This window comes from Monopterus albus, unplaced genomic scaffold, assembly GCF_001952655.1.
Source record: "Monopterus albus unplaced genomic scaffold, M_albus_1.0 scaffold69.1, whole genome shotgun sequence".
Lineage (NCBI taxonomy): Eukaryota > Metazoa > Chordata > Actinopteri > Synbranchiformes > Synbranchidae > Monopterus > Monopterus albus.
Genome location: NW_018127949.1, coordinates 4,555,687 through 4,568,663, shown reverse-complemented (window position 1 = coordinate 4,568,663; position 12,977 = coordinate 4,555,687). Strand labels below are relative to the sequence as shown.

The 12,977-nt window shown below is 40.9% G+C and overlaps 1 protein-coding gene across 13 annotated transcripts in view; it reads right to left on the bottom strand.

Annotated features, from left to right (window-relative positions):
• camk2g1 (calcium/calmodulin-dependent protein kinase (CaM kinase) II gamma 1) overlaps positions 1 to 12,977 on the bottom strand; it is a 37,425-nt gene that overhangs the window by 12,483 nt on the left and 11,965 nt on the right. For 9 of the 13 annotated variants that reach the window (XM_020605139.1, XM_020605143.1, XM_020605142.1 and 6 more), the window contains exons 4-14: positions 12,911 to 12,965; positions 12,715 to 12,780; positions 11,108 to 11,180; positions 9,865 to 9,967; positions 7,596 to 7,679; positions 7,031 to 7,125; positions 6,351 to 6,473; positions 6,102 to 6,185; positions 5,169 to 5,211; positions 2,955 to 3,017; positions 209 to 249 (exon numbers count right to left, since the gene is read on the bottom strand). In XM_020605139.1, coding sequence (XP_020460795.1) covers positions 209 to 249; positions 2,955 to 3,017; positions 5,169 to 5,211; positions 6,102 to 6,185; positions 6,351 to 6,473; positions 7,031 to 7,125; positions 7,596 to 7,679; positions 9,865 to 9,967; positions 11,108 to 11,180; positions 12,715 to 12,780; positions 12,911 to 12,965 — 830 coding nt within the window. The remainder of the gene's footprint in view (positions 1 to 208; positions 250 to 2,954; positions 3,018 to 5,168; positions 5,212 to 6,101; positions 6,186 to 6,350; positions 6,474 to 7,030; positions 7,126 to 7,595; positions 7,680 to 9,864; positions 9,968 to 11,107; positions 11,181 to 12,714; positions 12,781 to 12,910; positions 12,966 to 12,977) is intronic. The other 4 variants (XM_020605141.1, XM_020605146.1, XM_020605150.1 and 1 more) reach the window with 1 other exon arrangement.

Here is a 12,977-nt window from a genome sequence, read left to right as displayed (position 1 = left end):
GAGCCAGAAGACTGAGAAACTTTTAGTATAATCTGGGAAACATGAGCCAAAACATAACTGTATATAGAGATAGAGCAGAAAGTGCCCAAGAGACAGTGAAAGGCACAGATAAAGAATACCAGGTAAAAAGGGGGTCACCTAATAGCAGAACGGCATGACACACTGTAGTAGAACAAAAGCGGGCAGAGAGATGACAAGACAACCTTACCTTAGCAGAATCTGACTTCTTGTTGAGTAAACTTTTGCATGCTGTAAAAGAAGACAATAGAAAGGGAGAGAAATGGGTACAAAACTGAGTTTTACTGCATCCATGCCAATCCACCCAGATCTCCTTAGAAACCCACAACTTCAGCAACAACCACAGATCTACAATTTGTTATACCTATGAAACCCCAGTACCCCTGGGACAAAGTAAGCCTAGATGTTGCCAGGGAATAACATGCATTTAATGGATTTCATGGGTACTTTCCCTTGGCTGTACAGGTTGCTACTACACTCTGCTAAACCCATTCACATCATAATCCATTCACTGCCATCTGGGGATAAAGTGAAACCTGAGAGCAAAGTAAACTTCCTGAATCCATTTCCTGTCTGGAAGACCCCAGCAGATCTAAAAAGACAGTGATGGTCAGACAAACTGCTGCCAGGGCTGACGGCAATGTGTTAGGTTAATGTAAATCATTGATTGCCTTTAAAGGGCCCCGTTCAGTTTTCCCTTTCAGTCTAAAGCTCTCAAATATCTTGGCTTTCTTTTCTCTGGTTTCCTACTCAAACACACAGGTTCCAAAAATCTTATCTTGTGTTTCTTACCTTCAAATGGGAAGGAAAGAGGGGGAGAGAGGGCAGGGTTGAAAAAGAGGGCTTAGTATTTCAATACAAGAGAGCGGAGATAAGGGGCACAGCATTTACAGCAGCAAACAATATCAAGTCAACTCATGCTCCTTAATCTTGGCTGTTGTGTCAATACACAGCTTCTAATCTTAGTCTGGCCATGCAGCATCCAAAGGAAGAAACAAACAAAAAAAAAAAAATGTTTTCATTCCACAACCAGGGAAAGGACTGTTCAGAGCGCAAATTGTCTGCTCTTCTATCGACTGCATCTTCTGCCAAACAAAAAGCCATCAGGATGCTAAATGTGACAGCATGGGATTACCACATTCATATGCTCTCTAAATATGACCTCCCCTCCTCCATTTAAAAGAGTGATCAGTGTCACATGAGAGAATGGGTACAGTCAGGATGACCCACATTAGGAGGGCTGCACCACTATACCCGCTTGATGATGATAGGGGAGCATGTATAAGAAAGCAACTGAAGGTGCATCTCCCTTGAATAGGATATAACCACACAGGACACCCACATGCGAAAGGCAGCAAGGCAAACATCTTTCCAGAAACATACAGAAATGCTTCAAAAGCACACTTCTATCACATTTTGCTACAGTGTCATTAAAAGGGAACATCATGAGCAAACTGCAAACCTCACCTCAGCCATACTCTACAGAGATGTGCAAGGAAGCAGGTACAGCAAAACGTGCTAGGATTGTGCATCAGAGTACCAAAAGCCAAAAAATATATACATGGCTGGACAATTAAGAAGTCGAAGAGCTGAGGAGTCCGGTCTAGAGTGATGATGTCACACTTGATCGTCAAAAACTTACAAACAGGCAACTTGGTCCAGTCTCAGTGAGGAAGCCCGGATTCAGAGGGCGCTGGTAAACAGTCAAGCCACCACAAACACCCCGAAGCTCAGCGCACCAATCAAACATTCCACGATTAACACCTGCCTAACCAAAGGTTTCACCACTAAGGTCATCTCCCCTTCCACATCTTCCACCTTTTTCCTGCCTACATAAAGATCTTAGTTAACTATGGAGGGATTTATGTGCACTGCAGAGCAAAGAAGATTCTTCCATTTGAAAAGATAACAGAGAACCCAGTCTGCTCTACACTGTCTGTAATTTACTGAATCCATGGAGCCACCATTGGAATCACCGACCTTCACCACCCAAACCCAACCAGCAGAATGACAGCAGAGACTGATTTTAGTACTTAAAAAAAAAAAAAAAAAAAAAAAAAATCATATTCCTCTTTTAACTGAACACTATTCCTCTGTTAACTGATCAAATGCATCACCAGGTTTTCAAGAAACGTGGTGGATGATTTGCTGCCAAGTTATTTCCTTTGAGGAGGCATAGAATCTTTTTCGAAGTACTAAAACAGACCTCAGGAGAGGGAGAGGAGACGAGATGCTTTTAACCTCAAAGGATTCCTCAGGAAGACTGCACAGTGGTGACAGTTTCAACAGTTGGCTTTGGTAGCAGCACCTCCATCCTGTCTCAGTAAAACCTCTCCCCCAGCTGTTCAACATCCAACCCCCCCACCCAAGACCCAGGTCTGATGATGGCAGCACGCCAACCCAGCTCTTGCCGGCCCCCTGCAGTGTTAGTTCCCGCCCCTAAGATACATGCCCCTCCTCATCCCCTGCCCCAGTCTGCCCTGTGCCCATCCTCAACACCTTGGCTGGGGAGAGCACAGAGGTGTACAGGGTCAGCTAGAAGTCAGGATGAGCTTACCAGAAGTGACGACATAATTAATTTGGGAGATGAAATGAGGATTACAAGGTTGAGACTGAGTGATGGTGAGGTGTAAATGTGAAAAGCACTTTGGAGTGCAGATTGAACTAAATCGATTACAATTAAGTGATGCTGATGTACATGACTATGTGCACAACATCTGATGTCTTTGTACTGTAGCAAAGACACACATTCCTCATAACCTAAATGAACAAAATTAGTGAGTATGCATGCATATGTGTGTGAATTCTGATGAGGATGCAGGCAGAGGCTGCATGCAAGAGTTTGGGGGTGGTGATGAAGGCCCACTCTGTGTTATGAACCAAAGTAGCAGCTCGTGTGTAGAGAGGAAGTGGATGGGCGTGTCTCTGGGACGTACCTTCCTGAGCCAGTGAGGCCGTGGAGGAGGCGGCAGCAGCAGAGTTGGTATGCTGCCGGCCCACTATTGGACAGAAATGCTACAGTTGGGAAGGGCTGTGCAAATTAGGCAGGTCTATCTCGCGCTGTTCAGTCATGGGCCTAGGAAGCTACAGGGTGTGCTGGCTACAGCCCAAATACATCACATGGTTTGACAGAAATGGGCAACAGCAAAGACGTGCACCCCTGTGGTTTCCTAGGCCCAGGGTTGAAATGATTAGCCATCAACTGACCAATTACTTAGAGACTAAGAACAAGGCTTCAAGGAAAACAAGTCACTCTCAGCAGACTGAGATAAAAACACAATCTTGGCAGTTTCCTGTTTTTGTAATGCCACACTTGCCCTCAACATACAAATCTCAAAATTCTTCACTCTCCGAAACATGCAAATGCTCCACAGGCAGCAGAAAAGAGGGACACACACACACACACACACACATACACACACACACACACAGGGAGAAAGATATTAGAATGGATAAAACTGGCGGCCATATATAATCTGGTACATGATGAAAGATCACATCTTAGCAGTGTTGGGGAAGCTACATAGCTTTGGAAGCTAGCATTTACTTCATGCTAGAAAAAGTTTGAAGTACTCTGGTGAGAAATCTAGTTTGGCTAACTAAAGATGCTTAAATAAGTAGCTCAAGCTACTTTGTAAATTATTAAACTGACCATGTACATGAGATACAAAAGTCTAACATATAACAAAAAGTCACATGGCAGCAAAAAATGCCACTTAATTAATATTACCTGAGACCTAAACAAAATGATTCCATCTGGGCTTTTCACAAGGACAAAACAGCAAGGAATGTTCTAAACAAATCTAGATTTTGTCTTATCTGACTGCAATTAAAGGCACTTTTGGACTGGAGGAACAATTGGAAAAAGTACCCCCCTTTTTGTGTGTGCCCACACCACAGGAGTTCAGAACAATAATAGTTCTTAGAACATCATTTTGGGGGAACGTTTTTAGCTCTCCTTCAGGGTGGGTACTCTCCAAGCACAATAGGAACTATGAGTTGCATGTACTTTAACTGCAGCAGCACTGTCATTTTTTAAAAAACTCTGTTAGCTGTGTAACAACAGCGATCAATAACCATCACTAGCGGTATGGGAGCTGCAGTCTGCCAACAGAAGCCTCTGGGTAGATGGCTCATTATATCACATTAGCAACATATAAAGAAAACACTTACTGGTAATGTCACTAGCCTATGTGTCAACTGTGAGAGCTGGCTGGTTAATCTCTTAACAGTCAGTTGTCTTATTAGTGTTACGTTACTTCAGCATTCCTACTGGCGGTGCAAATGCAAACAAAAAAAAAAAAAAAAGAAAGAAAAAGATCAAAGGTGTGTAGATCTTGGGGAGGCTCCTCAGTGGGGTAGTCCCTAGACCTGTTTGGTCCAAAAGAACGTTAAAACAGTAAAGAAAAAAATATTAAACCTGCACCATTTTAGACGTCTGACCAACTTGGGTGCTGGTCTATAAAAATGGGCCTGTCTTCTCAGTTTTGTAACATCTGACTTGTACAATATTAACAACTAAAATATTCTTCAACTCACCTTTTTAGACAGTATGAACAGCTTGAACACTGGGCCTATCTTTTTACTTAGAGCAGAACCCTTCCTTTGTATGACATGAGTCGCTTCTCAAAGTTCTTATCCAACAGGTGGTTCTGTTTGGCGCTGAAAATGTTCTTGTCAACCCTGAAAAGCTGCTCACATGCAGCACTGCAAAATGTCTTTTCCATTTCTTTTTTTTACAGACCAAAATTGTTTGTAGTTTCAGTAATTACACAAAGAATGGCAAAAAAGTAACGACTATGTAAATATGACTGTAGTTGAACTAGTAGTTCATTACTCCCCAACACTGCATTTTAGCCTGTTCACATACATCAGGATGCAATGCACTCACAAAAAAGCAGCATAATCAATACATTTCTTCTACCATGACTCGAAGGAACTTCATGTTTCAAATCAGTTTTAATGTTGTAAGCAAGCAAAATCCTGTGCGCACACAAAAACAGTTATTTTGAGGATGAGTGGGTGAGCGTGTGTGTGTGTGTGTATGTGGTGAGGGGGTTAAAAGAGGTGCAGAGGACTCTATCCACTCTCCTTCCTCCTCTCCCTCTGCATGTGCTGCGTGGGAGGCTGAGGGCGAAGAGCACACCCACCTGAGAAGTTTCTGGACACCAGCATGGTGGTGAGAATGGCTCCCTGGAGGAGAAGAGAGAAGTGAAGGAGGTATAATAAGTGCAGAGATTTTCATTTTATTAAACAGGATTTCAGTTTTTATCCTGGACTCACTGTTCTACATTTATTTCTAATGAGACAGCAACATGTTTGTCTTGCTGCGTTCATCACAGCAGCTAATTCCAGTCAAGGCTGAGTGTTTACTTGTCCTCTGTCAAACAGTCCAATTATGTTTTTATAAAAACTGTATACATAGTATTACTGAGACACACCCTTAACTGTATGTCTTCACGTCTCCAAGTCCCACATCAGTCTTTATGCAAATTAATTTAAATGTTGCGACAAAACATTACAGAGCCTACTTGATCCATGAGTTTGCATGTAGGGCTGTGAATGCAAACTACAGCGACTAGAGCTGGGTATTGCTTGAAATGTTGCAAAACTGCTGAGAGTACACTGCCATGTATTTTCTCTTGATATCTTATTTAGACAAATATAAATGAATACAACTCCTTTTACCATTTAACAAAAGAAGTAGAGCTTCCCCAAACATTTGTCTCAACACAAACATCCATTTAAAAACTTAAAATATGAAGCTTTATCCCAGTAATTGTGCTGAACTATATTTACATATACAGTAAGAGATCACAGCAACTAGTTTAATATATGGTGACAAAGTATGAAGCTCATGTTAGACATAAATAGGTCAATTGCAAATGTCACTGTAAATCTGTACACGTTTTTGTTTAGTGTAATCACAAGAGATTTACAGAAAGTAGTGGATAAATAGGAAGCAAATTTCTATAAGACAAAAGAAAGTTAAGATCATTTGTGCAAGAGTGAGAGGAAGCAGAAAACAGCTGGGGGGCGCTCATGAAACAAAATGGTAGCAAATAAAAATTTAGGATGAGTACCTTTAGTTTTCGGCGAGCATTGAACTTGCGGAGACACTCGACAGTTTCCTGTCTGTGCATCATTGATGCCACTGTAGAACGGTGCTGTGGGAAAGCAGAACAAGAATTAAACACCAACTCTGTGTGAATCACTTTTATAGGTAGTGTTGTGTGAGCATGTGCCATTATGCTCAGATTGCACCTGTCAGTTGTACCTTGTATAATTTCAATAATTCTCAGAGTTAGTTAGGTGAGTGAGTGAATACTTACACAGACCCATGGGTGTTTTAGGGCCTGTTCAGCAGTAATTCTCTTGGCTGGGTTGATGGTCAACATCTGGTTGATCAGGTTCTTTGCCTCTGGAGTCACTGTGTCCCACTCTGGGGATGGGAACTGAGGAATATGAAGACACAGGTAATTGTGACATGTGACAACCGGAAAGGATATTAGGACTGTTGGAAGCCATACATACATACATACTGTATTTCTGGTTAATCCACACCATCAGGGTGGTTAATTTGTCAAAATTAGACTGATATGAGAATGCAACTGCTAATGTTCTTTTTGGATTATTAGGGCACATGCTTCTGGTGCGGGTCTTTGAACCACTTTTATTAAGGGTAAATTCCCAAAAAAACAGGCTGCCTGAGACTTGTCCAGTCTCTCAGAAAACTGCAATGTGACTTGATTACCCAGAGACTGAGAAAGGAGGATACCCCTTCTCCAGTTTTCTCTCTCTTACACACACACACACACACACACACACACACACACACACACACACACACCCCTCTGCAATGCGTCAGAGAGCCCCTGATAGGATCAATAGCGTTGAAACAGCTCTAAACTGGACATCATTAAACATTCAAAAACTGCTTAGCAAACCCCTGCACTGCACTGCACCCTTCACAAATATACACCAAACACATGCACACATAAAGCACACTTACATCATACGCTCCAGCTTTGATCTGCTGATAGAGTTTGTGCTGATCTTCATCCCAGAATGGAGGATATCCCACTAACAAGATATAGAGAATAACACCTGACAGAAAATAAAGTGAGGGAAAAAAAAACAACAGATGTTACAATGCATACATTATTTAAATTAGGCAAGATAATTTATAAAGCACATTTCATTACAAGCAAACTCAATGTGCACACAGCAACAGGTAACATTCAGAAGAAAATACACTAAATTAAAAAAGAAAATGCAACAATAGCAAAAGAAAGTGTTTTATTGCAACTTTGAAAAGCCTGGTTATTCCAACAATTTCTGAGCAAGATGATGTTGTTGCTACTCTGCAAGGTTGAAGTGTTCTCTACTAATTACCCTGCCTCAGTTTTACTATCCCATAATCTATTCTGAAAATAGTTTCATCATCAAAAATACTTTGCAAGGCTGTTGCGCGTGTTAAGACAAGCATAGCCAGTCTGGCATTTGTTTCCCGCCGCCGCAAAGTAACAACCCGACTGCAACAGATTAACTGGCCAAAGATGAGGCTCAGGACTCACCACAAGCCCAAATGTCCACAGACTTGCCATAGGGATCCTTCCTCAGGACTTCAGGTGAGAGATATCCAGGGGTGCCAGCAAACCCTGCCCAAAAGTACAACCAAAGGACAGAATCAACTCAGGGCCTATTTATTCAAATTCAGATGTAGGTTATTTCTGTGTGGTTACCTGAATGGTTCAGATGATAGTGACCTGCTCGACCTCAATGCAAAACCAGATTATGACAGCGAACGGTCACAGGCAAATGGCCATTAATCATCTCAGCCAAAATGACTGCTCAGCTGTTAGTCAAGAGACAGTGACCTAACGATGACCTGGAACACGTCCACGAGCCTCTTAAGCAATGTTCCTGCAAATATTTTTTGGCTTCCAAATGGGCGGATGGATGTGTGTCTATACAGATCTACTGTAGGACAGAGGACTTTTTTTGGAAAAAGAGCAACAGATATTTCCCCAAAGGCATTCTGTGTCATGTAGCCAATAGTTTTTATGATTTGAAGGGGAAGACCAGTTGGCCTTTAATTTCATACATTTTTGGAGGCCACATTTTTCACTGGCCGCTAACACCCACAGACAAATCATTGTTTTATTTATATATATCCTGAGCAGTACCATTACGAAACTATACAACATACAGGTTTGAATTAACATGCAGATGCTTGTAAACTGTATAGGGGAAATATGCAGAGAAATTTCCTGCCACTGGTAATAGGATTACCTGTGCACCTTGCTATAAGTTGAATAGTACATGGCATTATCTGTGCACATTTAGACTCCACGGCATACTAACCTCCTAATATGTGACCCAGCTGTCAGCCTGCTGATGTTGCTTACGATTAAGAGGAATCATGGATGTATTTATAATGTACTTCAGCTTTCTCTTCACTACTCTAACAAGTGCAATAATTTCATTCTTCTCACATCATGAGCAAAATAACCAGCACACTTTTGGCAGTGAAAATTTAAAATAAATCCTATCACGGCTGCCTATTAGGTTTTTTAAAACTAATAATAAAGGTGACTTTTACAGAAGTTCTCTCATTTTACAGTGCAACTTCTACATGTACATACACTGCACATTAAATGACTTGTTAATCAGCTATATATCAACAGGTGTATACACACAATAGTAATTTGGTAGCTAATGCAACTAGCATATGCAATATTTCTGACAGCATAGAAAACAGTAACTTTCAACACTAGAGTTAACATTTTACAGCCTCTAAATTTTCTGACAACTTATACAGATACTCATATTCAGATCCTTTATTTAAATAAAAGTAGCAATACAACAATGTAAGACTACTCTGTTACAAGTAAAAGTCCTGCATTCAAAATGTTACTCAAGTATAAAATTATTTGCATCGGAACATACTTAAGGTACTAAAAGTACTCATTATGCAAAATGGCACATTTCAAATTCCTGTACATCACATTATTGTATGATAATTATTGGTGCATTATTGTGTACCTCACATTTAATGTTGCAGCTGGTAAAGGAGAAGCTAGTTTTAACTAACTTATATGCGTTTAGTTTGAACTACTACCGCCTGTGAATTTCCCATCAGAAACCAATGAGTTCTTATGATTATACTGTATTTTTGTATTAATCCGGCTATGAAAATTAACTAGTAACTGAAGTTATAAAACAAATGTAGTGGAGTAACAAGTACAATATTCACTTCTAAAATGTAGTGAAGTTTGAAATAAAATGAAAATGCTCAAGTACAGATACCTCAAAATTGTACTTAAGTACATTATTTGAGTAAATGTACCTAGTTACTTTCCACCACTGGCTGTATAGAGGGCTTCTGTAAGAGCAACAATGGCCATGACTGTATGGGTGTTGTGAAATTTATACCCTGGTGTCAGGTGAGAAGCTACATGTGGTTTCCACTTTTAAATAACTTATTTTAGACTCAACTCTCTGCTCCAAAAATAAATAAATAAAATAAAAATTAATCTTATTGTTGCAAAAACTAAAATAAGCCTAAGTATTGCCATTAGCCACTTAAACACAATATTATTGTTTTAATGGCTGGTTTAACACTGGGTCAAGGGTCTACATATAGAATTGAGCCTTTTGGCCAACACTGGCATATTTACAGTGAAGTTGCTTAATGTGCATTGTCCCTGAAACAGTATAAATATTCAGCAGTAACTCATAATCATACGTGCAGAAAATATCCAGCGCTCAACAACCAGATAGAATAACAGATCAAGTAATGTTCTAGTACATTAGTGTGTGTCACTGTTTGTGTTTTCTTACCAAACCAAGCCTGCTGTTCTCCCTGCACTTCAATAGCAAGGCCAAAGTCTGCCAGCTTCACTGCAGCTCCCTTCATCTTACTGGCCAACAACAGGTTCTCAGGCTGAGAGAGAGGGAGACGTACACACACATGGTGTAGCAGAATGTAGGACAAGAGATCAAGACAGTGAGAGATGGTGACAGGCATTCTTCAGTAAAGCTCCTTCTTAGAAATATTTATATTTGATGTATTCGACACAGCTTGTGTGGGGGTGGGGGAAAGGTGTTAGAAAGCAATGGAGAGACGGAGGAGGTAGGGAGAGGATGGGTGGTAGAGAATCTCCACAATGCCTTATATGGGCATGGGTTCGTAGCCATAGAAACCACTCAGGAGTCATTTAGGCAGCACTGCAGACTGCATGCTAAATGGAAAGTGTACTCCGCAAGAGGCAGCATGTGTGGCAGCGTTCTAAATGGCTGCTGTTTGGGCAGTAGAACATAAAGGGCTGCAGTAAAAGCCCACTCAGGATAAAAGGCCAACAAATCAGACAGGGACCGCTCAAAGCAACAGCGTTATTCTCTGACACAGAACACGCACACTCACATACAAAAGCCACCCACACGTCCCTTGAGATAGTTTTTTTCTGCATGTTGTGGTTTCTACTTGAAAAGGTACAGTTCACTACAAACGATCACTGTCCTTCCTAGCAGGATTATCAGCGTCACCTGGGTAAAGTAGAAAACAGCTCTCTTCTACTCTTTGCATTTGAGTCCCTATCTGTCCCTCCCCCGCTGCTCCATGGGTGGTGGGATGTCACATGGGTTGTCGTGGTGACTTGTGAGGTTCATCTACGCCTTTACGTCCTCTCTTATCATAGACTCCCTTCACAACAGTACAAAGTGTGTATGTTTGTTTATGCGCATATGCGTGTTCTCTTCCTTGCCATAAGTGAGGGACAGCCCCCTTGCACGTGATCATGACTCACTGTCTCCATGCTCAACATGACACACATGCATACGTGTTTATATGCACCCAGAGACACACAGAGTTGTGGTCAAGGACAAACAAGCCGACAGATGTGAGTACACAAGAGGGTAAAAATGGTAGATAGAGAGCCGCGGGAGAAAAACAACAGGGATGGAAGCAGAGATGCAGAGAGGAAAAAAAGAGATGGAGCAACGGAGAGCCATCTCTGTGTTGCCATGGCCACGAGCAGAGGTGTGTGCGAGTGTGTGGTTGTCACGGCAACAGGCAGCCACTCACCTTGAGGTCTCTGTGCACAATATCATGCTGGTGGATATGATTGACACTCTCTAAGATCTGACTAATGCAGTGGCTATGGACAGAGAAAGGGGCACAGACAGACAGACATGTCAGTTGCTGATTGACATTACATATATACCTCAAATGATTTGTTTTACTGAAGCTTGCTTGGATTATGATTGGGCTAAAAACAGCTGCATTTCATTCAAACATCATTAGCCTTGATCGCTATAAGACTGGCACCTCGAATTTAGAATTACTGTACTTTTGAAAAGGAGTATTATAAGGAGGGGTTTATTAAATGCATTTTATACATTTTGAGACTAAAATCTGAACTTCAGATGACTTCTCTATGAAAAAAAAACTGACCTTTCAAATGTCGAACTGAAACAGAAACTGAACTGACAACTATTCTGATAATTGGTCAATCAATTAATTCAATTTTCCAAGAGAATGAATCCCAAATTGCACCATTTAGCAGCCTTGGACAATGACAATTTGCTGATTTCTATCCTACTTCATTGAAAATCAATATCTTTTGGATTTTGGTCACATGTTAGACATTTTATAGATGAAACAATTAACTGTGAAAATGATCACTGGACTAATTAATAATGAAAATAACTGTTAGTTGCAGCCTCAGTAGGACAAATCACTTCCATTAAACTAAGCCTGTGGATGTTGACATACATAAACATTTACTATAGAATCACTATTATTTTTCAAAGCCATTATCCAGGTACTGTAGTTCAAACAATCAATACTAAGAAACTTGTGTGGGAGGCCTTACACCACTCAGTCAATAAAACTCTATCCCAATAGCAATTTCAATAATGGGGGCGTCAATTCAGCTGCTACTAATTCCACTGCCATCATTTCTCAATTCTGGATGGCAAGCATGCTTTCACACTAGCTTGGCGAGTGTGCTGGCTCATGATACGTCTTGTAAAATTCTTCTACAAGACAGTACATGACTGCCTTATTACCATTATGTGCACTGTGGTGTCAGGCTCCACAATTCATGTCCATGTCATGTCTCTGGGAAGCTTAATGGGTCAATAGTTGGGAAAGGGTTAAACCATATGCGCTGGGTGTGTGTGCACGTTTCCAAAAGCACCCCATGTGTATGAAGCGCATACAATTGTAGAAGAGAATTCAACAGTTACACACACTATATAGCTAGAGAAAAAGGAGGGGAGCTCAAAAAAGATTAAGTAGAGAAAGCTTAAATGTCACAATGGCGACAAAATGTCAGAAAACGCAAAAAAATCACTTCACACAACTTCCCAGAAGCCAAGGTGACACCTTCAAATTGCTTGTTTGGTCCATTCAACATCTCGGATCTCTAAAGATCTTCAATTTACAATAACATAACACAGCAAATCACCAAATGAGAAGCTAGAAGCAACAAGTCTTAGGCATTTTTCACTGGTAAAATGACTAAGAATAAATGAATCATATACTTTTCAGTACATATTAAATGTAGAAGGAGAACATATAGTGACACGTGAATGTGAATTCATATATCTAATGAGATTATTCTGTATATTAGCAGCAGGCTATGTGTGCATGTATAGGTGAGGAGCAGCTCCATATGAGGCATATACCTAGCATCAGCCTCGCTGTAGTACTCTCTGGCTACGATGTCTTCAAAAAGTTCTCCTCCTGTTACCCTGGGAAGTGGGAGAGAAGGAAGGAAGACAGACAGATAGAGAGGCAACAGAGAAAAGCTGTTAGCATACACGCTCAAACCACAGTCACGCACATGGATAAAATGTCACTGTGTGTACAAAATATACTCACAGGTCAAAGACTAGGTAATGAAAGCCTTCCTCGGAAATGCTGTCATGGAGTCTCACTGCAAGACAGA